Source organism: Anopheles maculipalpis, chromosome 3RL (genome assembly GCF_943734695.1).
Source record: "Anopheles maculipalpis chromosome 3RL, idAnoMacuDA_375_x, whole genome shotgun sequence".
Classification (NCBI taxonomy): domain Eukaryota; kingdom Metazoa; phylum Arthropoda; class Insecta; order Diptera; family Culicidae; genus Anopheles; species Anopheles maculipalpis.
Genome location: NC_064872.1, coordinates 11,249,490 through 11,277,280, shown reverse-complemented (window position 1 = coordinate 11,277,280; position 27,791 = coordinate 11,249,490). Strand labels below are relative to the sequence as shown.

The 27,791-nt window shown below is 40.4% G+C and overlaps 3 protein-coding genes across 4 annotated transcripts in view; 1 reads left to right on the top strand and 2 right to left on the bottom strand.

The window, feature by feature from the left end:
- The first annotated feature begins 305 nt into the window (after positions 1–305).
- On the top strand, positions 306–2,093 carry LOC126564483 (T-complex protein 1 subunit beta). The gene has a single exon (XM_050221542.1). The coding sequence runs from the start codon at positions 410–412 to the stop codon at positions 2,012–2,014; it is 1,605 nt and encodes a 534-aa protein (XP_050077499.1). The 5' UTR covers positions 306–409; the 3' UTR covers positions 2,015–2,093.
- Positions 2,094–3,513: 1,420 nt separating this feature from the next.
- Positions 3,514–4,515, bottom strand: LOC126565893 (lysosomal thioesterase PPT2 homolog). The gene is made up of 3 exons (XM_050223103.1): positions 4,377–4,515; positions 4,058–4,310; positions 3,514–3,986 (listed from the first exon to the last, which is right to left on the bottom strand). The coding sequence occupies exons 1-3, from the start codon at positions 4,509–4,511 to the stop codon at positions 3,514–3,516; spliced, it is 861 nt and encodes a 286-aa protein (XP_050079060.1). The 5' UTR covers positions 4,512–4,515.
- Positions 4,516–16,786: 12,271 nt separating this feature from the next.
- LOC126564195 (pseudouridylate synthase RPUSD2-like) overlaps positions 16,787–27,791 on the bottom strand; it is an 85,922-nt gene continuing 74,917 nt past the window's right edge. For both annotated transcript variants that reach the window (XM_050221164.1, XM_050221163.1), the window contains exons 6-11: positions 27,271–27,491; positions 25,481–25,671; positions 25,123–25,329; positions 24,737–24,990; positions 19,071–19,226; positions 16,787–16,874 (exon numbers count right to left, since the gene is read on the bottom strand). In XM_050221164.1, the coding sequence (XP_050077121.1) occupies positions 16,800–16,874; positions 19,071–19,226; positions 24,737–24,990; positions 25,123–25,329; positions 25,481–25,671; positions 27,271–27,491 (1,104 nt within the window). In that variant the 3' untranslated portion in view covers positions 16,787–16,799. The remainder of the gene's footprint in view (positions 16,875–19,070; positions 19,227–24,736; positions 24,991–25,122; positions 25,330–25,480; positions 25,672–27,270; positions 27,492–27,791) is intronic.

Genomic DNA, 27,791 nt, shown 5'->3' with positions numbered 1-27,791 from the left:
TTTGAACATTTTTGTGTTTTGTTTTTTTTTGTAAGACCTTGAGCTCATAGAGCTTTACCAGCATCCTACCGCTAGTAAATAAGATAAGTTATGTCGTTTTATATCCTTAACATTACGATTTTCTCTTAAGTTTCATGTAAATATACGTTATTTGCATAAAATCTAATAATATATAGAAATTCAAATTCCACCGTGCATGTTCGAAACGTTTCCAACCCATACTTCACGTCTATTGTGTCCACTTCAATACTTCCCGTCACGCTGTTCGAACCGCATTTGACAGCCGCCGTCAAATTCGCCGCATTGCTTTTTGCTAGCCTTTTTTTTCTTTCTCGCAACAACCCCTTGTGATTCAGACGAGGAAGCGTGTTTTCTGGCAAATTCCGGCTGTAATTTTACTGTTCGTACAATGGTGTCTCTCAATCCCGTTCGCATTCTGAAGCATGAAGCCGAGGAGGAAAAGGGTGAAATTGCCCGTTTATCGTCGTTTGTCGGCGCGATTGCGATCGGTGACCTGGTAAAAAGCACCCTCGGTCCGAAGGGTATGGACAAGATACTGGTCGCCCACGGACGGAATTCGGGCCAGATCGAGGTAACGAACGATGGGGCAACCATTCTGCGGGCGGTCGGTGTGGACAATCCGGCAGCGAAAATTCTCGTCGACATGTCGCGGGTGCAGGACGACGAGGTCGGCGACGGTACCACATCCGTCACGGTGTTCGCTTCCGAGCTGATCCGCGAGGCGGAGAAGCTGGTGGAACAAAAGCTCCACCCACAGACGATTGTGGCCGGGTGGCGTCAGGCGACGGAAGTGGCCCGTACCGCACTGCAGGGTGCTGCTGCGGATAATTCAGCCAACCAGGAACGTTTCCGGGAGGATTTGCTGAACATTGCCCGTACAACGCTTAGCTCGAAGATTTTGTCCCAACACAAGGAACACTTTGCCAAACTAGCGGTTGATGCGGTGCTGCGTCTGAAGGGATCTGGCTCACTGACCGCGATCCAGCGCATCAAGAAGCTGGGTGGTTGTTTGGAAGAATCGTTCCTGGATGAAGGATTCCTGCTGGACAAAAAGCCCGGCGTTCATCAGCCGAATTCGGTGAAGAACGCTAACATCCTGATCGCCAACACACCGATGGACACGGACAAAATCAAGGTGTTCGGTTCGTCGATCAAGGTCGATTCGATGTCGAAGATTGCCGAGCTGGAGGTGGCTGAGAAGGAAAAGATGAAGGAAAAGGTGGACAAGATTCTGTCGCACAACATCAACGTGTTTATCAACCGTCAGCTGATCTACAACTACCCGGAACAGCTGTTTGCCGATGCGGGCGTGATGGCGATCGAACATGCCGATTTTGATGGTATCGAGCGTTTGGCGCTTGTTACCGGTGGTGAAATTGTGTCCACCTTCGATAATCCCGATCTGGTGAAGCTGGGCAAATGTGATCTGATCGAGCAGGTGATGATTGGCGAAGACACACTGTTGCGGTTCTCGGGCGTCCCATTGGGTGAGGCTTGTACGGTGGTGATCCGTGGTGCAACGCAGCAAATCATCGATGAAGCGGAACGTTCGCTGCACGACGCGCTGTGTGTGCTGGCGGCAACCGTGAAGGAATCGCGTGTCGTCTACGGAGGCGGTTGTTCCGAGACGCTGATGGCAACGGCCGTCTTCAAACTGGCCTCCGAAACAGCGGGCAAGGAAGCGATGGCTATTGAATCGTTTGGCCGTGCCCTGATGCAGCTCCCGATCATTATTGCCGACAATGCTGGGTACGATTCGGCACAGCTCATATCGGAATTGCGTGCTGCTCATTCCCAGGGCAAGCACACGATGGGACTGGACATGAACAACGGTAAGGTAGGCTGCATGAAGGAGTTGGGCATTACGGAATCGTTTGCAGTTAAGCGACAGGTGCTTTTGTCCGCTGCTGAGGCGGCCGAGATGATACTGCGTGTGGACAACATCTTGAAGAGTGCTCCACGCCGTCGTGTACCGGATCGTGGCTACTGCTAAGTTCGATATCATCGTATCGGAATCTTCGTGCATTTTAGTTTTTCCTCTCTTCATTTCACAAACATACATCTTGCTCTTTGTGTGGTCGGCTCCTTCCTTCCCTTCGTCGTAAGGATGGATTCATTATTTGCATCGCTTGATTAACGCTCTCATCTGTTTTGCACACGTATCGTATCGTATTAACAGCAGTTCCAATTACGTGAACTCGCTTCAATTGCCTTCATCTCGAGAAAAGAGGCGTTTATAACACTTACACTATGTTTGTGTCCCTTTGAGGGATCCGTATCTGCGTAAAGGAAATTTGTATCTAACGCAATGGAAACGAATAAAATCACTTAATTACTATCCATTTGGTATGATCTTTGGGATGGAATGAAACTAGAAAGAAACCTTCTTTTCGCATTCTGATACAGGAAACAAAAATTTAAATGAACATTTTTCCTATGTCACCTTCCCTCCACACCAGAGCAGTACGAGTGTCTTCCATGACACACGTGAGGCCTCGTTAGTTACCGCGTAGAAGGTTCCCGGTCGCACGAAGAAGATCTACAGGAGGCCCCCTTTTTAACGGAATAACTGGGTGGGGTGGTGTGAGTGGATCGAGCTGCAATGTTCCACAAAAAGATGCGCGGCCCAAAGACGCACCCAACGGTATCCGGAACGCCCCAATCGGACCAAAAATGAGTGAGTTATTGCCGGTTTTCCACGGGATTGCTACTGGCAGAATTTTCTGGCAGTTTCTGGGACCACATTAGCCCGCAGAAAATCAGCGATAACTCGCTCAGTTTTGATCCGATCGGAGCGCTCCGCATATGGTTGGGTGCGTCTTTAATTCGCGGGTCAGGTTGTAACTCCTCGCCCCGATTCATCCACCCTCGTCTAGTTATTCCACGAAAAAGGGTTTTTCTATTTAAAATCATCGGTAGCGGCGGCGCTCATTTTTGGTCTAATCAAGGCGTGCAGCATACCGTGGGAAATCGGCGATAACTCGCTTATTCTTCTTAATTTTTTGACAATAAATCCAACTTAGAAATGAAAAATTTGTTTCTTTCTTTATGTACAGTAATTAAGTAAAGACGATTTTAATAGAATTTGATTACTCACCTTGATCGTTGATTACTTTGCTCTTTTTTTTTCGGCGAGAATAACTTTATTTTTTACTTAGTTTATGTGTTACAATTCGGCGCCGTATTTTTATCCCTTTTTGGTCCTTGGAAATGGTAAATCGGCTATGATATGATATGGGACGTAGTCGCAGGTGAATTATCATATTTATTGTCCTGGACAAGTGAATGTCATGTCACTAGTGGTAGCAAGGTATTGGTCTTACTATTTAAAATCATTAAATAATCAGCCTTAAATTAATTGCACCTTTAAAGCTCAATAATCCTCTTCCTTATTCCAATTTTGTCAAATGTAATATCAAAACTTTAGGCATCTAAATCGCTAATAACCGATAACTTTAGTTATTTAAAAAAAAAACAATCTCTGCACGCTCATTAGTCTAGATAAGGCAGAATAATGCTATCGATTATATCATTCGTCCGATGCCACTGATAGTGATGTACGTTTTCCCGCACAATTATATGCAATCGACCGCTTTCTTCCAGCGTTTTCAGTCCTATTAAATCCTCCGTATAAATTTCACTCTCATGCAACGGTACCACATCGTAAGAGGTGTTATAAAAGCTAAAATGACTAGATTCCCACGGTGTAATGACACCATCGTCAGGTCCACCGATCAACACCAACTGCTCCAGACGCATCAGTGTGTCTCGGAATTGGGTAGAGTTTATGGATAAAATGCGATTATTCACATACGGCAGAAAGATGCTAAACTCTTCGAACAGATCCTGATGGTGCGGATCGTTCCAGTAGTTGCCAACCGAGGTATGCTGCCCGACGTAGGTGTAGAATAGTTGGTACGCCGTTTTAGCGACCAGCGAAGGGAAAATTAAATGCAAAAAGTCATCTGAAATGAGAAATTGGCGTAAAGCTGATGTATATTTGGAGAATAAATTATTAAGTCCAGCAACGACTTGCCTCCAAATTGGCCAGCTTGTGGTGAGCTGAGCGAGATAAATGTTTTAACACAATGATCCGGATATGTTTGCAGCACCGCACGTCCCAGTAGACCGCCCTGAGAATAACCGATCATATTTATTCCCTCGTCCGGGTGCAGCTCACAGACTGCTCTTAGGTTAGTCTGGGCCTCAAGCACCTGATGCCAAGCATTTTCCAAGCTGGACCAGCCTCCGAATCGTTGAAAGTTGTATACCACGGTGCCGGGATGAACCTGTGAGGGAAATCATTTCATTAGCAAAAGTAAAAAGCAGCGATTTCGCTCACGAATCGTGCCTACCTCTTGAATCCTGTTAACTAAATGATTCATACTTTCAGCACCGGTGAGAATGCCATGGTAGATAAACACTGGACGATATGCTGTTGCGAGACTGATTTTGAGAATCAATACAGCTACACTCAGTCTAGCGAACATGTTCCGAGATTACACTATACGATGATACAGCAGCTATACACCGAATGGTGTTTTTAATCAGTTAGCTACAACAACAAAAAATTATCAAATTGAATAATAGAACAACAATCTTTCCCTAATGTACTTACACAACAAACGATTGATGATTCACGGGTGGTATTTCCTTTTTGTGCCGAGTTTGTTGGTTTTTGTTCTTTGGTTGTGGTTTATGCACACCAAGTGTTAACTGTTTAAGCGCAATTTGATTAAATTATACTCGATTCACAACACTAAATTGCTTGAATATTGTTCCATTGCTATGTAGCACCTGCAAAAGCCTTTGTTTTGGTTTGTTTGGTCAATGTGTGAGTTTCGCATTATGCATCTGTTTAATAGTACCAATCCAAGAGTTCCAAAACACACGGCGACGAACAATTTGAAATAAAAATAATTTCATGAAAGATTTCACGTGAAATATTTCAAACTTTTAACGGTCTGTACAGGACGAACCCTTCAAGCACGTGCGCTGTTGTATTTAAATGCATTTTTCTGTAATGTTGTAATGTAAATAAATAATGCTATGCGATTAGATAACACCAACATGCGTGTATATAACCATTTAACCACAATTCTTTCCGAACAAACAAATAGAATCCCTGCTTGTGCAGATATGTTATTTTATTTCAGTTATTTTCCAAAAGTTACAAAATATCCCCTTTCCCTCACGAACGCTTGTGTGGTTGATACAATCCAACAATCTCCAACGTACGGCAATCGGCTCAGCTTTTTTCCTTCATTAACAATTATTGTAGCAGCTTGGTTTGCGGGATTCATCCGTACACCTTTTACACTGTCGTAATAAAACAATGTATTTTTGTAATAACTGCTCACGAATAATATCTCGAATCGAACAGTGTACACGATGCACACATCATAATGAGTAAATTATGAAGCTTTTAATCATTCCTGCTTCACCCTCATCCCTCATCAGACCTTATCCATGTTGTTACATATTACGCATTTGAAATTTTCTGTGCAATTCCCACCAAACCACAGTTCTTCTACGTATCGTTTGTTGCAAAGTTTGTAGCTTTCACTAGTGGTAGCATTGCGAATCCTTCTGTTGTGTTCTATTTACATCTTGCTATCACTATAACATCTACAAATTGCCTGAACCTCCTTTAAAGTAGTATTTATGTAAACATTTTTTCCCTTTTCTTTGTGGCTATACTATAAAAAAGACACACTACTTTATAGGATTTATAATTTAATGTTTCTATACTTTTTTTTGTTTGTTTGTTTGGGTTTTTGCGGTTCACGAAGAGTACATATTTTTAATTCCATTTTCTTCTCTTTTATGTAAATCTCTTACAATCTCTCTACAGTTGTTAGGTTTTATTATAAGATTTATTACTTTTTTTACTTATATTTTGTTTTTTTGTTGTTGTTTTACGTTAGTAGTTTCCATAATAAACCGGATTGTACGATTAGTAGTGTTCTTGTGAGATAACATAAATAACTACACTTTCAAGTAGAACACGAACTTTCAAAATAAAAGCTAAAATATGTAAATCAAACCCTAATTTTGCGATTCTTTGAAAAAAATTTTCACATACTCTTTTTCTCAAAACATTGAAACGATACCGAAATGCTTCTAAAAATTGAACAAACAAAAAAAGTTTGAACAATTAATTGTGTTTAAAAAATAGGTAAATTTTTAACTACCTTTCTCGTTAGTTTAATTATTTTGCTTTTTACTTTAAATGTTTAGAACCTCACGAGCTACAGAGAGTGTTGAAAACGTGCCCTTCAAGCGATAAACAGCCAATCGCCAATTCGTATTACATTTTAAAAAGCTCGATGAGTAATGATTAGTTTGAATGTTGTTGGTAAGTAACGGTGTAAATGCACAATAATATATTTTATTTTTGTAGTTTGATCCTGTTAGTTACCGTTTCGATTGGCAAAATGTAGCATTAGTCAGTAGACAGTACGCATCGTTTTTTTTGTTTTGTTACTTCATTTAAATAATAAAAGAATCTATCTCTTGAAAGTGCTATGGTTTATTTATTTTTATCTTTCATGAACTTTTCATTGTATGCTTTGTTGTTTGATTTATATTCGATTTGTTGTTGTTAAAGCTTTTGATGATTATTTTTCGAGCTACGCTTTTTTTAACATAGCTTTTGTTATGAAAAGCACCTCACGCTTTTGTAAGGTTGATATTATCGTTCCGTTTCAGTGAGTAAAAAAGATCGATGTTATAGACAATTCAGGAGCAAAGGAAAGAAATACTGAACAATAAAATTTTGTTGACAACATTGTTTGATAAAATAATTGTTGAAATTTACAAGCAAATTTATTAGAAAAAGGAGTATTGATGGCCGTGATGAATAACGTAGATCCATTACTTAGTAGATGATTAAAAGAAGTTCTACTTAGGATTCTAATAAGGACAATATTACTTAGCAAAACAATTAGATCTCAGCATCTTAAGCACACAAAAATTAAAAAAAATATTTAAATGTTGTAAAAGCTTCTGAAAAAAAAAAACCGTAAGAAGATTGAAATTCATCACCTTTATTCGAAACAATCAATCTGTGGTACGTAGTTTAGGTTACTTATTTTCGTATTTAATTATTACATTTCATAGTCGCTATGCTAATGTTGGATGATAGTTTGAAGATGAAACACTTTAGTTTAATTTGTAACTGTTTTCAAACCCGACTTTTGATTCTGACCTTTGACATTTTCTATTTCTCCTTTCGTTATCCATTTACTGTGCTTTTGCTTCGACTGTTTAGTGTTGTGTGTTTTATGCTTTCATTTACTCGTTCGTTTATTGTTTTCGTTTCGTAGTTTATCCATTTTTATCATCAATTTTTAGTTATTAGTACTTATGCTTGGTTGCTGATAGATGAAAACAGAAATTATTTTACTTTGCTTTAAATGTTCTACATCATTTTATAAACTTACACTTTTACTCATTAGAAACGGGAAGCTAATATATTGTTGAGAAATATATGCAACAATCGTTATGATGAGCCGGCTCAATAATATAGTTTATGAGTGGATAACGAATGGAAACGGTCGCCTTGTTGGGCCAAAGCGTTGAGAAACTGCTCGTTGCGGCGATTATTATATATTTTGAGTTGGAAGCGCAACACGCTTCCACACACGACTTTATTGTACACTTGGGTTTTTCCCTCGTTTTCCATCTTTCTATTTATTTTATTGTACAAACAACTGCACGTTCGGCACCGAAGAGAAGATACCGGTACTGGTGTGCTTTCCCTAACCCTGACACATTTTGATGATACGTTCACTGTTATAGTTTTGTATTGTTTTTGTTTTGTTGATTAAATTCTCTGCTTATGCTTTTACTTTACTTTCCACTTCACTTACTAATTTATTCTCTTTCTTACTGAAACGATTTCCTTCTTCGAGTGTGCTTACTACTAATGTTTGGAAAATTTTAATCGTTATAAACCTTCTTACTTCTAAGCGTTACTGCGTACTCCTGATTTCCCGCTCGTACGTTTGCCCTTTTCCCTACACTTTCACAACTTTTCCCCCACTATCTTTGCTTTGCTACAGAAAAGGCACAGATCAATTTTCTTTCTACTTTCATCCCCACACACCGCTTTGTAGTGTTTGATTCCATTGGGCATTATTTAATTGCGTTTTTACACGATTTGTTTGTTAAACTCTCTCGGTTGCTTTATGGCAACGCTGTTAACGAAATTACCAGGAAAATGGTAACCAAAAAAATGCCTCAAAATTAAGAATCATGGTTGACGACTTTTACAAAAGACAGGCAGGCAAATCTTATCAAACCATCGAAAATTCGCTGTTCCGGTGATTCGTCCGATAAAGCTCGCCGGTAACTTTTTTTAGACACAAACCTCGGACTCCTGACTCTCGTGCAAAAAAAAAAACGTCAGTGTCATTGGGTTCAAGAAGAAAAGCTATTCCTCGCTCTCTTTTTAAGCGACCAAATATTAATCAATCTTTCAACGTATTGGCCTGTCTTCGATTTTCGCGTGATGTGAGTATTTTTTTTTTTTCATTCTGGTTCAAATTTTTAGACGGAAATAGCACCTCGAACGATACGAGCACATACAATCACACACACAAACGGAACAATTTTCCGATGTCCTGACGTTCCTGATGATAATCGCTTTTCAATTTCCTGTGCGCCTGTGTCCTGTAACATTGAGGATGAAGCCCGAGGAACCACGGCACGCAAACGGCCATCAAGGCGAAGTGGAATGGAAGAAACACAATAAAAAAAAATGCAAACAAACAAACCTTCCCATCGTGGTGATTCCGTCAAAATGTCCGAAACGGTGAAGCCTGAAGGTGTCACCACACGAATTTTGCGCAAACACTGCAAAAATCCTATTGCCATCGGAAACGGATTTCCTCCCTTCCCCTAGTGCCCCTTGCCCTTTCCCGGAGGCTACGAAACGGAAAAGCAAGATGAACTAGTCCCCTGTCCAAGCGCTGATGTCGTCTGGTCTTATGAAGTTGAAGGGATTATATTTGAGTGGATTAAAATGGTGGGAAAATGGAGCCTTCCACAGGGTGGTAACGCAAAATGGTAATGGAAAATTAAAATCGATAGGTAAATCGTGATCAACAAATTTTTATACATTTGCTTATGTCCGTTTGATACAGAATTATGATTATTTCATCCAGTACAATAGATTTTTTTTGTTTTGATCTATAACATAGAGAGGAATTAGTCTACCATTTCTGGCAGACACATTTTTAAACAATAGGCTGGTTTGCTGACTAAATTAAACGGCCTGAAGTCTCTTCGTATAATAAAAAAACATTATTAGAAGGTACCAGAGATGACAGCAAATGATCACGATCATGCACCAGGATCGTGACCTCAGATCTAAGTATGAGCTTAATATTCGTCATGACTTCATTTCATGCTAATCATGACTTCATTTTTGCCAATTGAAAAATTGTTGGTTCTGGGGCAGCCAAACAATACACAAAATGATCGCCAAATTGACGGAAAATGGTCGAACGTTTCTAATTGCTGTTCCTCGGGTTTTCAAAGGGTGGCTTCTAATAATGATTGGGAGGCCACAGCTTGGAAACTTCCGTTAGTCTCGAAAGCTTTAGAGAAATTTCTTGTCACGAACTTTGAACAACTCTAAGAAAATGATCATCGTTACGATAATCCAACTACCGATGCAGATCGTCAATTCAGGCCACCTGTTTATGAGAGTGTCCTTTGTACTAAGAAACCCTTTCGAAGATACAGCTTCTTGATAGATAAAACCGCTCGGACGACAAGAAGCCTCATCGATCACAAGAAGCTTGAACTATATTTCCTTTCTTCCTCTGTAGACTCTGAGAAATCTTTGGGAATTCACAACTTGGACGACTAACCGCCCTCGAAAACGAGTTTTTTTTTTGTAGATGAATCCTCTTGGATGAGTCCTCCGACATCTCTAGGACCCCGAGATTACTTGGAAGACAAGGCTTCTTGACGCCAAGAATGACAAAGACCACTCAAGCATGAGGCGAGGTACAATTAAAACGACAGTTGTTCAGATCTGGTGCTGGGACTATGTGACGGATTTCCTAACGAAGAAAAATTTTCCTACATGCTGCCCTTTTTCGTATCTGTAAGATTTTCTTTTAGCCCTTCCTAATTTGACGATTTCTGATTCAAAACTGTTGAACTGTATTCTATTCCATGTGTAACTTCAATTTAAATGGATATGGGAAGATAAAAAAAAATATTTAAAACATTTTTCACATACGGATCTCTACTGCTCAGGCTCCATTATCCTCAAGAATTTGGTGGACGTCAAGTTATGAATATTATCTACACCGTGTCACCCTGTTCTAGGATACAACTTATCCATCCTTGCTTCTCAAAAAATGGCCTTTAGATCGCGACTTACACGGTCAAATCAATGAATCTCCTTTTGCTGAAGTCATCTCTCGGCAAAAGGAAGCCATATCCCGGGCTTAGCTCATTGACCTCGCGATCGGCTGACATGGCAAATGAGTGGGAGAGAAAGAGCATCAAAAAAGGACCCACCAACTAAAGTGGATTATCCTGGTAAGAAGGATGTACCGTGGAAAAGGTATGGTTTATTTTGTGGGAAAACGAAAAAAAAAACATCCCCTTCCCTTCCCCCCCAAAGCCACGCGTAAGAACCGGAAGCAACAATGAACGGAAAACTGGCAAACATTCACACACAAACATAAAAGGAAATGCCTGATAATTGAATAATTGAGAAAGGAATTTTCGGATGCTCGTGGAAGATGGTGGGTGAGTGGTGTAGTGATGCTATCCAGAAAGGAATGCCACACTAAGTCATTGGACGGGAAAGCGAGGAGGCGAGGGAACGAGGAAAACCAACTGAAAAGAAAACATGCGGGAAAGTAGTACGATGATCCCAGGCCTTCTGGTCGGTCGTTTTCGATCGATTGATTGTTGCGTTTTGTGTCCTGTTGTCTATTATCAAACCAACCACAAAAAAAGGAGAGAAGAACGAAAGAAAACAAAGGGCAACAGAAGGAGAAGAAAAAAAACGGAACTACGGAAAACTGGCAACAAAAATTATACCAATCCAATCACCGCCATCATCAACTTTACCATCAATTTTGGGATGATGCTCTTCCTGCCTGTTTTTTTTTTTTTTTTTTTTTGGTGCTTGTTGAACACGCCGATTCGTCGGTGTGCAAGATCGGAATGGAAACGGAATCTTCAACGCAGGATAAACATTTCGATGTAAGGCCATCCCGTCGCACCCTTGGCAAAAAGGGCCGGCCTGGATTGTTCTGGATTGTTAATTGAAAATTCCACAAGCCCAATTCTTTATCCATTTTGCTATTTTGCCAGCTCGCACTAGCACCAAATCCTTTGATTATACCAATCACGGAGGCTCAGTTTGTGCGTGCGTGTGCGTGTGGTTAAGTTTTATGGGCTCGTATACGGAGGTCGGGGTTTTTTTATTCTTCGAGGGGAGAGTGCTCGTTTTTTAAAGTTTCAAACGCCATCCCTACAGTTGTACTGTGTAGTGACCGAGAATTAATTGCCTTACTGTGGCGGAGGATTGATGTTTAAAGGCTGGATAGCTGTTTTTCTTTAACATCACACTCAGTCCACGCAGTCATCATTTTTCACTGTGGTTTATGGTCGGAATGTGTGTGTGTGTTTATGGTGATCGTTTGTTTTTGTTTTTTTTGTTCTCACATTTTTATTCATTCGATATCGATAAAGCAACAAAATTACAAAAAAATTAAATACGAATTACTATTTTTAAATTAAAATACGTTACGCAAAAATAAAACTATAGTTCTAGACATGGTGGCACGGAAAATAAAATAGGAAAGCATAAGGATAATGTAATAAGGAAGGTTGTTTGGATGGGCAAAGTTGTTTAATAATAATAAAACAAAACGAAAAATCGTAAACAGTCAATACAGGAACTAATTTCAAATTGTACAAATTAATTGTGAAATGAACGAAAGCAAAAACTAAACCAATTATGATATACTTTTCGAATCTTAATGTATAACTTATTGAACGAAGGATAAAATAATTGCAAATAAAAGATCAAACGAAAAACTTTGCTTTTTAAATAAACTAAACGGGTATTTCCGTATCTGCTTCTACTATTTTGAACTTGTTTTGAATGCCTTTTTTTTGCTAATGATTGCTACGCGATGAGAGTTAAGAACTGTAAACACCAGAGAAAAACTAAATAAAATTTCATTAAATAATATATAATCGGTATCCTAACAGCAACTTAAATAAACATGTCTCTATCGTTCCCCAGTGGAGGACTCTTACTATGGTCACCATTCGGCATCGATTCACAACACAAAGAAAAATAAACACAGAACAAGAAGAGGTATTGAACAAGCTAAACATTAACACATTAATGCAAACGAAGAACATCGTTACTATTATAACTAAGAAGAACTGAAGTAGAGATGGAGCTAAGAAAAATCTTAATTTCTTTAGAAGAAACATTACAAAAACACTAACAGTTAATACACGAGAAGGAAATATAATAAATTGGTATGATTAGAAAATGTGTCTTTTGTCGTTTACATGATCCTTCTCCTGCTATTACTACTTCCCATCTTCCCATCTCTTGCGGTCGAAAATATTGAAACTTCAAACAGAACGAAGTAGAAGTAGAACATAACATTAACATCAAATCAAATTTGGTTTGAAAAATCTTTCTCCTTTAACTAATATATTGTTTCTCTCGATTTTCTCCAAAAACTTCGTTCAGCTGTGTTGTGTGTGCGCCCAAGAACACGAACAAATATAATTCCCCGTCGATCGTTTCCGGTTTTCAAATCATGATTTTCAAATAACTTTGCGATTTCGTTAGTAAATTTAACCGAGATAGAGAGAGGGAGAGATGATTCGTTTTTTCTTCATTTCATCCTGCACAGAAACTTTCTCACATGGCGTAATAGACAATCAACTGGCACGGGGGCGCCGTGAACCAGCACAAAAATGAACTGCGGATAGGAATTTTCATTTCCTTTGCATGCATTTGCAAACGCAGACTTCCGATCCGAAGACCGCCATTGCTACTGCCACCAACCGACCTTCCGAGCCGATGATGGATAGTTTTCTTACTTCCTACTGCGCCTTTGTCTGCCACGAAAAATACGCTCCAAGTCAAAAACGGGTAGTTCGCGCGGGTTTTTTGTTGGTTTTGTTCAACCATTTTCCTCTTTTCGATGCTCTGTTAGATTGCCATTGGCTTCCTGTTTGTTCCTACTGCCGTTGCTAGTGCTGCTGCTACTGCTGCTGCCGGGGAGGTTTTGTGAATTAATCGCACTCTGCTTCTCCCGTTTACTACACACATACAGCTTTCAACACACCATTTATGTCTTTTTATGAGTCTCAACTTGATTGCTCAGTAGAAGAACATTATCTTGAAACCTGCTGCCATTACACTTTTTCCTACGTATATTTATGCTACATTTGATTTTAAACTTTCGACTTTTTCCTACTGTTTCCAACTCCCCATTTTCTTTTCTGCTACAAAATCGCACGCCGAGAGTGGTTCGTTCCTCACCAAAAAAAAAAACAGCGATTCAAAAGCATCTTGCGTCTGTTGTGAGAAAGTAACTGCTCATCAAAGAAGTAAAGAAAGAAATAAAACGAATAACGTTGCCTTCCCCATTCATATGTGTGTCTCAAGCGGCGAAACCTTGTCCTTGTACTGCAGAAGAGTTTTTGTATCACTTCGTCATCGCTTTCTCTCTTTGCTTTTATTAGCAGCACAGTGCAGGTTCTCGCCAGGTGAAAAAGTTAATTTTCCACAAAGCGTCTTTTTACGGGAAACTTTTTCGCAGCTCCCGAATTACCAGGGACAACTTCCTGAGCGTGAATCTTCCCTTGTGAAAAAAGTATTTTCAATCCCGACGCAAACCTAAACCTCCTCCTTAAAGTCACGTTGAGTTGAATTCATTCCAATCAGAAACACCAAAATTGTCCCCTATGCAGGCAAAACCAAACCCACTAGGTTGGTGCGCATGTCGTTGGTGTTTTATTTACGTTTTGAGTTTCGGAAAAATTCCAATGGTTCTGTCCCGACCACCAATTACTTACAGTGGGGATGGGAGAAGAAAAAAACGAACCAAAAACCACGATGCGCTCCTTATCACCCACCGGGGGTAAAGGGCAGCAGCACATTTTGCTGGATCAATCGAAAACCCGAAATGGTTGGTCAGGTGAGGAAACGCCAAAATCAAGAATACCTGTGTGAGTTTGTGGTCGTTGATTGAATGACGGTGACGACTCTGCTTCTGGTGGTTGCGTGCGGTTTTGTTGCAGTTGTTTTCATCCGGTTCTAGAAAATTTTCATCCCACTCTATGGATCGCAGGCAGCCAACAGTCCCATTCGCCAAAGACAAATAAAAGCAATCAAATTATAGCAACATCAACTACCACTCCTAACGGAAACTAGAGCAAAGTTGTTGTCGTTTTTTTTTTGTTGGCGCTGGAGAGATTGGCGTAGAGCATGGCTTCTATTCGACGAATTTCCAATCGCTTCTGTTGTGTTGTGGTGCTTTTTTGTTATTTATTTTTGAAAATAAAGTGCTGATCAGTTGGATGCGTATTGTAATCGATTGAAAAGGATTTTTGGAATTTGTTTATAATATGAAAAAATAATCAAAATTTGGATGTTTTATTTTAATGTTAAAGATGCATTCTACGTATGTTTAGCTCTTTAAACTTTAATCAAAAACTGTTAAATATTAACATAACAAATATATTGAGAATACTTGTAACGGAAATTGTTGCGTCTGATACTCTCAAGTCAAAGGTTCAACGCCTGGGAAGCATGTCAAAAAAGAGAAAAATCCATAAAACACCATTGGTATAAACACATTAGAAATATGATCAGTTTATCAGTAACAATCGGGATGAAATTATTCGAACAAATGCCACGCTCAACGTCATTTTTTTCTATTTGCTAGATTACATCAAAGAAATCATGGTTAGTTAACGATAGTAAAAATATACGTTTTTCGTGTCTACTAGAGTAATTTGCGATCGATAGCGCGGACGTAAAAACACATAACATAAAATTAATTTTACCGACTAAAAGATACGCTACAATAGCGAATGTGTCAATAGCAATTTAAATTGCTGTTCGTCTTTTGTTTTATGATAAGTTTTACTTTACGATAACTGTAATTGTTTTTTTTTGTTCCTTAAACTAAAACGTCTCCCTTTCTGGTCGCTCTATTTTGATTGCACCTTTTCGTACAAAAATCAAAACATTTCGTATTTTTTTCGTCTTCGTTCGCTTACTAATGGACCTATAAGAGCGAATTGCGCTGTATCGTTCGTTGCTGAAACGTAACAAAATTGAAAACGATGGAAATAAACTTATTTGGTATCGTGAGAAGAGCAATATGGGTTTCCGTTATGTTGTTTGTTTGCGTGTTTAAACTCGCAAATTGCTCGCGCTTGATGTCGTCTGTATTGTCTGATTGGCAAACTGCAATTTGATTCCATTTAATTCATCACGAATTCATTCACACGCACACCACAGTATGAGCGATAAACGAGCGATATTGATATCGCTATATGGGAACGAATATATTGTAATATTGTTTCAATAATAGAATCAAATTTTATAGGAGTTTTAAATGCATATGAAAAATTGGAAAAAGAAAATGTTTAAAATACTAATTTAAAACATCATTACAAAACGACATGTAAAAACCGAAACAGAAACACGTGTCACATACGAACAATTCGTTACAATTTGAATAGAAGAATTAGCTTTTTTTTCGAACAACATTATAGAATTTTCATAACATTTGCACAAGTAATAATAGTTCAAAACACTCATGCAACGTCGTCTTAGCTTAGCAATGCGACACTTTGTAACATATACGCTTATGGGACATTTTACTCATGTACCATTTACGGCGGCCAAATTTGTGTCTTCGTTTGCTACAATATTTTAATAAAATATAACGTTAACTGCAGCATTATTATCCACAGCGCCGGAAGATCATTACAGCTATTTCCTCTGTGTGTGCGTGGTTCAGACATCTGCTCTTACGCTTTGTCATTGCCGGCCATTCCACCCTGCAAAACTTATTCTACTTCGGCTACATTTGCTTGACATACATGATTCATATTGTAAAAAAAAGTGTTAAATTACATACCCCGCGCAATTGGGTAGATAGCAAATCCATTCGATTCCTTTTACATGCTACCAGACGCGTTCGTGTGTATCACCGTACGCGGCAGTCTTGCACCGTATCGCGCTGCAGCTTCAATGAACGTTTGGTAGTATCGTATGTAAATATGAATCCCCACATGTCGTTCTTCTAGTTTTGATTTATGTTTTTTTTTTTGCTAAGACATTCTTGTCTATCTGTCGATGTTTTTCTTTCTTTCTTCGCCTTCTTTCATTTGCGTTTGGTTCCAGTTGTGTGTAATTTTGTTTTTCTCTTGAACATTCTTAACAAAAATATCCCTTACTATTTGAAGCTTACGTTAAGTCTTCCGCGCGCTACGCTACAGGGTGCATAGTTTGATCCATTCGGTTTTATGTCTTTTTTGTGTGTGATTTATGGTTATAAGTCCGCGAATGACTTACTTTACGTAGAACACAATGTTAAATCACATTTGTGTTTTGGTCACAGTTTTCTCTTGCACTAGCCCACCGGGTTCTCTCGTACGGCTTGCTACTTTTACGTCGCTTGTTTTTGAGCTCTGCATTGCAAATTGGAAACTAAAGCTATTGGTGTTCAGAATCTTTGTTTTTTTTTTTACTCAAACTCATTATCGTGCCAATCAACCCTGGCCCATTCCGGTAATTCCGTTTCATACTCCCAACCAGGACCCTGTAAAGGAATGAGAACAAAAGGAGAATAAATTTAATGCTTTTTAATAATCGTCTAACAATTGTTGTTATAGTGTTGAATACAGTGAATCCCATGGTTTCATGACCGTTTTCCAGGTTCGTGTCGTTTCCCAGTTTTTGGTTAATTTTTAGGACGAGGTCTGGTAAGCCATATAACACCAGGATTCTTCCCAAGATTCGATCATGTTCGTTCATGTTTTAGCAGAAAAAATAGCTCACTAGAATGTCCTGAAAGTTTTGGTGTAAAAATTCTTCACCACTAAGAGCAGTAGTCATCATGAATAACGACATCCGACGACCGAACGGGAACTGAGTACTTCATATACTCTGAAATAAGTGTTAAAGTCGAAGTATAATTTTCACACCACGTGTATGAAGAGTCCTAGCGATGAACGTCGAATCCTCTAGACGTTGACATTCTCGAGAAGAAGTATCACACAAAGAATGATGTGAGCTTTTGATCAACCAAAGGGGCTCGATAAGGATCGCCTACTCCACGAGTATCCCATCAAGGTTGGATAAATGAACGAATTTGGAGGAACTTCAAATGAAGAATGGACAAAAGTTATCGCAAATTGATGATTCTTTTACTTATCCAGAAGATATCCAGAACAAATATTATGGATACCTTGCATAACCCAATGCAAAAATTTGGGGAAATGGTACTAAAATTTATCATCAAGATTTACATGACAAGGCATTGTCCAACAATAGGATCACATAATTCATTATTTTTTTCATCGTCGAACTTGTATGGCGCGCGAACAAACAATCACACGTTTTACTAATCACCGCAGGAGTTTGGAACAAAAATATTACTTCCCACAATTGCTGACAATTACAACTGGTGTTCCATTGCGGTACGATTTATCATGCTAAACACACACACACACGCGTTAGGCTATTTGTATTTGACCGGTCAGAAAAGGATTAGCGGAACCCATCTTGTTTTTGTTTTCAACTTAGTCATCAACATGCTCCAACCGAAACAGCTTGGTTCTAACCAATGCAGTGCCACCATCCGGGGCGTTGGACATTAAAAGTGTGCTAGAGAGCGTGGCGATTAAGCGAGCTATAAAAAAAAACTTGTATGGATATGCTTATGACAGAATCCAACCCGCTGAATCCTTTTTGGATTTTCCGCTATGTGACCACACATAAACAAAAGTATGGAAATGATAATTTCCTGTGCTATTGCGGCAGCTTATACAACTCGGCACAAATCGTTTACCACCACCACGCTCCTCGGCTACACATTACGTGGCGCAAAATGAGTGGAAACTAAAAGACATCGAAGTGTACGGGGAAGGTAAAAGAAAAAAAAAACCCAACGAAACACATTTGTAGAACGAAGCCATGGGAAACCACAAAGTTGGTCATCAACTGGGCATTCGTGGGCCGAATGTGAAACATGCGTTCAACCTGCCTGCGAAGTGTGTGTCATGATGCATACACACGGTAGCCACTGAGTGATGATAAGCGAACACAATTCCGAATGTCGAGCACGAGCGGCGTGTTATCCTTTCACATATTCACGACAGACGCGCACGTCATCTGCGTGACACGCGAATGTGTCGCCGTGGTGTCCGAGAGCTTTGGTGTGCTTAATTTCTCACTACTTTTTTTTTTTAATTTGTACACCTTCCCACACACCGACCCATGTGTCCAAGGAGTGTAAATGGAGAATTTAAATCATCATTGTGCATGGTTGTTGATTTAATAAATTTATTTTTCTTCACTCTTCCATGGACACGCCGTATATGTGTTCCGGATGATAATGCGGAAATGAAGGCGCGCATTGTCCTACACAGCTGGTGAACAATGTGGCTTGTGTATTGCTGAGGACTCCACTTTTTTTTACCACACTATTGAATAGAAAAATAGGAAATTGTGAAACCGGGCGCGTTCATACTTAATCTACCAATCCATTAACTTTTTTTGTCTACACCGGTCTTGTGTGTACATAAGAATTAAATTATTTATTAAACAGGAGGATAAAGAAATCGTCACTGACGATGATTCTTGCACGAACACAAGAGCATTATTGAACCAGAAAATCAGCATTTCATTAAGCCTTCAATTATTATTCCCAACAATCCACAAATGGCAAATGCTAATAGCCAATAGTGGTGTGTCATTATCATTAATGTCATTAAAATCTACAATTCACACTTACCTTGTACTTCCAAGCGTGCAAATACATGACCAAATCCTGTGGCTTCGGATCGCGGTAGCGTACTTTGCATTCGTAGCAGTGCTTGTCGGTTGTCATTTTATCTGGATTAAAGGCTAAGTCGGGCGATTCGTGTCCTGTTTGGGTGGCGACGGTAACCTGGTGTGTCGGCAAAGAAAACAAAAACGATAAAACGATAAAGAATGTATGAAAAGCCACCCGGCGAGACATGCTAAAGTTACAATCAAAGAAAAAAAAAAGGCACACACATTTTGCTCCGTTGGAACCATATCATGGGTACGGGAGGATAAAAACCAAGCTGGAAATCTTACTCATATAAACACACTCACGCTAATCCAAATATATACAAACACACAAAAACACACACGCACACGGGTAGTACAACATTCCTAGCTGGGAGGGTCAACTTGTTTGATTTGATGCTGGTCATACATATGTGTGAACAAAGGGATACACTCTCTACTACAAGCCACACTTGTTGTTAATGCGATGCTGTAGCTGACCGTAATCTACGATAAGATTAGGGGATTTTGCAATGGCAAACAAGCATTCACAATAACCGACGGCGGTACAACGGCGTATTAGTGAAGACCGGACACGACACTCGACTACTATACTAGGTGGGATGTAAGTACGCAAGACGATGCTTTCCGCCAAGGAAGTAGGACGCAATCAATAATTGGATTCGGTGATTATATGGTTCAACAACTAGCATGAAAGATTAGATACCAGACAGGGGGAGCGAGGTGGAAGCAATTTTGGTTAATGCATTTTTAAACTTCATAATTCGCCGCTGCTTCTCGACGGATTCAGACTCGGGATGGTTTGCTTAATCCAATGATGCTCGTCGTTAGCGCATTAAGATAGGATGGGCATGGTAGTAGTAATAGTAATATCGCACTAAATGAAGGGGCCAGAACCATTGCTATACATGGTGGTAGGCCTGTCAGGAGGCGTATGACAAGGGCAATGCGTTGTTTGGGGTGGTTACAGGGTAAGCAATCTATGTATACGTAGGAGAAAACAGTCGAAACACTTTGGTGCAACCTAGCTGAAACTCACATTCGCACCAGAAGCATCAACGGCCACAGCAGTACCACCGGCAGCAGCAGCGACAGCAGTAGAAGTAGTACCACCAACATCAGAGGTACCAGTGGCAACACTGGTTGCCAGTTTGTTGCACTCTTCAAATGCAACCGTTTCTGCATCGTCAACCTGAGCGGTGGGTGCAATTGCGGCGGTTGGGGACGGAGTAGTGGCACGCTTAGTGCATTCCCAAGCTGATTTTGGTTTCCGCTGTGAACATATACACAAATTTCATTATGAAAATCCATGGTCTAACAACCAAGCGGGGCGGTTTCTTTGGCTTTCTAACGTTGAGTTAAGAAGTCCTGAACGGATTACACGAAATGGGGAGCATTTTCTAAGCAACGAGTGATGAAATTTATTTTACAAATAGTTCGCATTTTTTGGGTTTGATGTTTTCGCAAACGCATGTTATGTGTTTCGTCTGAAGTTTGCTTTTGAATAGCTAATAGTGCAACACACTGTGTAGATCATCCTTTTATTTGGTTTGCGTTCTTTAAACGAACAAACCACGACAATGTGGTCCGGTGTACGAATTCGAGCAAACATTGCAAACGGAGTGCATGTCCACAAACTCCCCAGAAACGAAATGTACACCAATGCCGTTGTTGCACGACCAACCAACCAAACCAAATCGGTGAAAATTAGTATAAATAACCACTAAGTCGTGGTTATACCTTGGTACCCCTGTTAACCTTTAGTCTTTCGGTACTCGTCCGCCCTACACCGTACGGCCGAGTGTACCGAGTCATAATGGTCACATTTAGTTCAGTTTGTTTCACTTTTCCACTTGCACAACCACACAAACACACGCCATAGACACGTGTGTGAAAACCAAAAGCACTCGAAAGCCCCCGAATATCGAGATTTCACCGAACCCTAGAAAGGGTAGAGCACAAACCAATGCAACTGTTCGCTGTCTGTATGCACTTTTCCACGATTTAAATTGAATATTCCGAACCGGTACACCCATACCAGGGTGTCCCCAAATGGCTCATAAATCCCTCAACGAGAAGCAAAGCCGAACGCGGTACAGCGGAAAAAGGATGTGCTGCAGCTGGGACCCCGGGGTTGAATTTGGAGCGTATGACCAGCACAAACCTGGCCTCCCTGCTCCCCTTGTACCCAGTGTACAAACAAGGTATCAAGGTTTATAAAGGGATGTGGGCCGGATTGTCAGTATCTATTTATAATGAGATACTAATCAGGTTATGTGTAGTAGCGAAATAATATCGCAGCAAATTGCCCAAAATGCAATAAACCCTCTTTAATATTAGATTTTCGGTTGTAAACGGGTGGTTTTTCCTTTTTTGGTTTCCATCGTTTGTAGTTTAGCCAGAAGGTCAGCAAAACATTTGGTTCCGCTTACTGGCGGGGGAGCGATCAACCTTCCGATGCAGTGGCACACCCAGAAACAACGCGGAAGTTATGGGGCCAATGTTACAAAAGCGTCCATTTATACCATTTGGACGGACACACATTCTCCATTCAGTCCGGCGAGACATTACAAAAGCGATGCTTAAATCCGTTGCACATTGGTGAAAAGTTCAAATGGAACAACATCCCGGACGCCTGACCATTGCTAATGAATGGGGCAATCGAATTAGTAATGCCACCAGGAATATCATTAAGCAAACAAATTATCTTTGCCGTTATCAATGTACGGTGAATGGAACGGGAACATAAATAGGTAGCATAAACAAGGAGGTATTGTTGTACGGAAGCATACGCTTCGATACTAATTCAAATTTCCTTTTAGCACACACTTTAAGCGAGATTAATGGAACTGGGGATTAATTATGTGTTGGCGAGATTTTATGATGCTCAGTAAATTTGAACGTACGTTGTGCATGATGCAACTGGAAGAAACTTTCTCCTCGTCGATTAGATACATTTGCGTAACAGTGGGTTGTTGAAATGTTTGCCTCGAACGAGGAAAATGTCCCCGTATCGCATTCAGTATTAGTGCTTCTCTCATGCACATCAATTCGAGAAAGATTAATACGATGCTTATCGGTGGAATTATCATAAACGAGGGCGGACATTTTGGCGTCTCATAAGCCTCATTAGGTTATTGACTGAAGGATAATAGGGTATTTAGGTTAAACTGTTTAGCTTTGTTTTGAAAATGTCTCCGTGTCAGCGTCCAATCCAATCAAGATCACCAATATCAGATCATCGGTATGGTCTTTCAAGACACTTAGCCATCCTCTTTACATATCCAGCTGGTACTTCACATATTCTGCTTCCAACTTCAAGTTGTTACAGCTGTGTTGAGAATCAAAGGTTATTAAGCATGAAGGATGTTGCAAAACTATCGCTAACCAACGTAAGAGAGATCCTAATTTACGTCTAATTAACATCAATGATTTCACTTTTCTGGCTCAGTCCTATTTGCCCAAGCTGAATAAACATCATTATAATTCGAGCGTTTGACGCCTGTGGGAGAGATAAGAAATACCCATCCATGTTCCGAATGCGTTTCCCTGTTGTTTGGTACCGGTGTTATGGATGTCGGTTGGTTGCAGCTTTCTTAAAGCCACATTACGGAAGATACGTACGACGGAGGCGTGAGCTAACCCGTTTGAGTAGCCTGAAGACAAATATCTGAGGGCTTCTAGCGATACACCTAGTCTTGCTCGGAACGTAAGTGAACAAATCAAAATCACTACGCTCCTTATCATTGCTGCATGTTATCACAGGCAGTGTTACTTTATGGACAGCAAATGGTAGAGGCATCAAGTCATTCGAATTCAAATGACTTGATGTATGCATTTAAGACTCTGGCATCAATTTAAATATTTAAACTATTGTGGAGCTATTACATTTGATGCGAAAACTAAACGATAAAACGTTTCAACAGTTAGCGCATTGCTTTCACGAAGCAATTTGTAATAACATAGCCTATTGGTTGGTTGGTTTGTCGCGAACCGGTGTGACAGTTACAAAGGCTAAGGAATTAATTTTCTCGCATTGTTTCCCAGAAATCAACATCAGTTTTGTCTTCTCAGAAGTTGTCCTACACCAACAAACATGTTAAACGAATTTAACTACATTGGAATGCTTCTGTCTTTATCTAAGAGGGATGGCACAAACGCTTATCTAACATTCTGTGTGGGTAGTTCTGAACGTGGCGTTCGCTTTCGCGAAAAAAAAAGGATTCTTAATGTCAAACAGCCATTCCCAGCGTATTATTTTATGTTTGCTCGTTTATTCCGATAAGATATTACTCCGCAATCATAAATGGTGATGGCATTTCTAGATCATTATCATTGAAATAGTTCTCTGTTCTGGCTTCGTAGGTATGGTAAGCGCATCGTGTAGCGCGGTAGAGCTTTCAACAGGTTGAACATGACAAGGGCTGGCATCTTATCGGGCCGTAGCGCGAGTGTCAGTGCCAGAACTAGGCAGCAGAATAAAGCACCAAACCATTGCGAATTTCTGTTGAGTATCATAGGCGAATCGTACCGAGCACCGGGCAGAAGCGAAGTGTGATACTGCTGGTATTTAATTTAATTTCCTTCGTTCTATCACCGGCAACTAAATGAAATGCCAGACGATGAAGGCGTACGTAAACGAACGAGAAGAATAGGCGAAAAGATTCATTTATAACTGGGCTGGTCTTCGAGGATGGTCAGTGACAAGGCTTTCTACCGCTGCAAAAAAAAGCGAGTAAAAACCTTCATAATACTATAAATAAAATAAATGTTATAGGTCACAGTCTCGCAAGCATCAACATAAGACAGCCTTGCAAAATGCACTCGAGTCACCTTGAGCGTCGAGGTGGAATAAATGATGCTACAGTTTTAGCTGTTCAACTAGCACGGCGGTAATTTTAAGACACTGTCTAACTTTAAAACCAATCCCGAATAATAACTGGTGTTCAAAACTGAACCACAAAAGCTTCAAGACCAAGAATTTTCTACTTAATCTGTGGGATATTTTTATCTTTTGCCTTTTTCCTCTCTTCAGCTCCGAAAGAAGCATCGTTCGCAAGGAAAACGAATGATTATCTTCGTATCGCGATAACAAGAAGTTTTTCCATTCGTGCCCGGAGCTGATAGCACGATTAGATTTTGCTGGGACATACGACAAGAAGCGTCGGGCAAAGTTTTTAATGAACCTCGAAAATCGAATTACTCCTATTATTTAAAATTAAATGAGCAAATCTGACAAGTGCGTCACCGTGCATCGCTCGCCCAGCATCGCGTTTTGTGGAGGTTTTGTGTTTGTGTTTAGAATTTGGCGTGATTATCACCTTCTGCTGCTTCTGGGCAACATATATTAAAGTGCTTTAGCATCGTCGGCAAATAATCAATGTTTTCGCAGAACAACCAAATGCTTATGTAAAGGAAGTTTTGATTAAGACACCGTACATGGTGGCAGAAATCGAAGTTTAAATATTTGCGGTTTTCTGTAAATTTGCAAGTGATACGTACGTACGTACAAAACTTGCAAGCAATTTAAATTCAAATACACTTGCGGCAATGTTCTTTAGTAAATTCAAGTGAATGACGGAAACATAATGACAGTTGAAGTTAACATGTGCATATTTGAATTACCTTTTGGGACTGCATCCGGCTGCACAAAATGGTGTTAGTTCCCATTGTGTTGACGGCACTGTTGCTGTTGCCGGTACTAGCGTTCGTGCCAATACCGGTGCTACTAACCGCGCTCAGTGTATTAGGGACTAGCATCGAGGCGCACATATTCTCGTGGGGGCTTTCGCTGCCGAGCGATACGGGTCGTGGACTTTCCGAGCAGGGCGATGCCTCACGGGAAACACTTTCCGAGTCATCGTCCGATAGAATTTGTCCTGTAGGCAGAAATAGTACACGTTGATGCAATCAGTGGATGATGTTCACAGTGATCCATTATCCTACCGGACACAATGGTTGGTGGTTCTGGATCTGGTAAGCAAATAAAAAGAAACTACACCCTCACTTACCTTTCACATCGTCCAGATCGTTTTTCATCGGTTTAAACATTGACAGTTCGGAGTCACCATCGATGCCAAGCCAATTTTCTGCATTGTGAATATTGATCAGATCCTTCACCAGCTGCTCGTCACTTTTGCCACCAATATCGCCACCACGGCCCTTGGCCGGACCGAACACATCGTGGTTGTACAGAGGATCGTTCACTACCGGATATCCTAATGGTGGAAAGCGGGCAAGACGAGAACGAGAAAAGGGCACATGAGATAAAGCCGTATGGAGTAGGAGCTTGAAGTGGCCGACTTGCCGAATGAAATTGATTCATGCCGTGCAAACAAGCACTGCCGAGGGGATAAGGGAAGTACCTACCAAGATATTGCAGATGCACCCTAATCTGGTGCATCCGACCGGTGAGGGGTTTGCACAGGACGACACTGCTGCTGCCGTTGAAACCGAGCTTCTGGAATGTGGTCGTACATTCCTTCCCCTTGGGAGAAACCTTGCACACACCGATCTTGTAGCTGACTACCTCGATGGGCTCCTTGCATTCGATAATGCCACTTAAAAAAAAACGAAGAAAATAATGGTGGATATGTGATACGGGGGGATAGGATGAAAGTCAAACTAAAACTGAATCAATTCCATCCGTCCATCCGGACGTCCGGTCAGCACTCTAGCCGAGCTACAACCTTACATCGCTCAGGCAAACACACAGCAGGAATTGAAGGTCCGCCTAATCTTGTCCGCTTTGCCAACTTCCTTCACCTTCACGCGACTGGTACTGCCATGAACCATTGATCAGCTGATGTCATAGTCACGCAGAAAAGACCACAACGGGTGGTCGATTCGTTCTTCTTTTCAGCCACTCGCCATTGGTTTCAATCAAACGCACAACCCTCCTCCCACAACGCATCGCGCACACTTGGTCGATGTGCTGTGGCAACACTAAAATGACACAATTTTCCACCGCCCGGAAGATTCGCCCGATGTCCTAAGACTTGCCCCGCTTACTCTCTAGACTGGATATGCGTTCGTGTTGCGCTGAACGTCGCCAGCATCCATTAGCGTTTGTCTCGCTCGATGAAGCATAGTGTGTTTCGTTCGAGGGACTTACTGTGGCGGAGTTGAATGCTTTCAGCAGCGTAAGCATTCAGTCCATGTTAGTGTTTCTACTATCAGTTAACTCACATAATTGGAATCCTTATGAGTTGAACAAAAAAAAAAAAAAAAATGCTTCCACCGGATCGAGGTCGAGGCTTGACTGCGGCTTACATTACAAGACCACCTATGGGGAATCTACTACGGTGCTGTAAGGATTGCGGTTGAATCGTATTTACGTTGAACGATGCAGACAACTTTTGGCTAATTTAATCTTACTATATTTTGGCGCAAAAATGAATGCGATTCACGTGGGAAAGCAATTCACAACTTTAATTTAATTTTAATCACCATACCGTCATCACAATCCCCAATTGGGTACGATTTAAAATACTGCCTCTGTTACTGCTACTTTAAGGACTCAACGCCAGATCGCCCGGATGTGATACTATTAAATTAATTTAAGCAATAAAGATAATTACCGAGCATAATGCAAGCATTGCTCATTATTCAGTTACAGCATGATCATGTGAACGATTTAAGTTTAGATTTTTTTTGCTACACAAAACAATGTGCACCATATCTGGAAATAAAACAATTACTAGTGATGACATTCATATTAATGATGTGAATTGTTCAAATGTAACTTTCCCCACAAAAAGTCACTATCAAAGTTAAAACAAAAACAAAAGCTGAAAACGAATTCGATTTCGATGAAATTGAAAATCGGATTTATTTCCGGCTTAGTTTACAGCTCCAAGGCTCTTCGTTCGGATTAGTTATCAATCAGGATTTTAAATCACAGCATCGATATGCTGCAACAAGCGAGCTAATTCACTTCGCATGTAATCACAGACACATACGAAGGTCTGTTCACACATACACGCTCAATAACTGCATCTGAACCGTTCATCCGATTAGCAGAAGACGATTGATTGAAACGGACGACGGACGGTATGCATGAGATTGCAATCAATTTGCATCCTTCTTGTGCTGTGGCTCAATGTGTTCTCTTATCGTAAATTCTTCCCCGATGCTGAAGCCGATGGTGCAATACTTACTCAGGAAATTCGCCTTCCACCCGGCAGATGTACTCCTTCTGCACCTGGCGGTTCCGAATCTGGTGCTCCATTTGGCGGGCCTTCTTGGGACTGCGCCCAAACAACAGCAGTCCGGAGGTGAGCCGGTCCAACCGATGGATGGTGCGGAGATTTTTCAAATTATATTCCTTCGCCAGGATGAAAACGACCGTATTGTGACGGTAGCGTCCACAGGGATGTACCTTAAGGTGTGGTGCGAGGCAAGTGTAAAGTTTAGTAATGAGTTGCGTACGAGTTGCATTTTGAAGTTGGATTTTTTTGTTTGTTCTTGACTGCCAATGGGCATTAAAACGAGCGAATGAAGGTTTGGAAAGAGAACAGTGTAAAGTAAGGGGAGAGGAAGTAACTATCAAACAAATGCATTAAATGCGATGACAAAGTATTATGCGTTTCTACAAATTTTTGTTAGACAATCTCAAAATTTAGCGTTGTAAAGGAGTAATAGTAGTATTGCAAAAAAATATTATAGTTATAGAAAAACA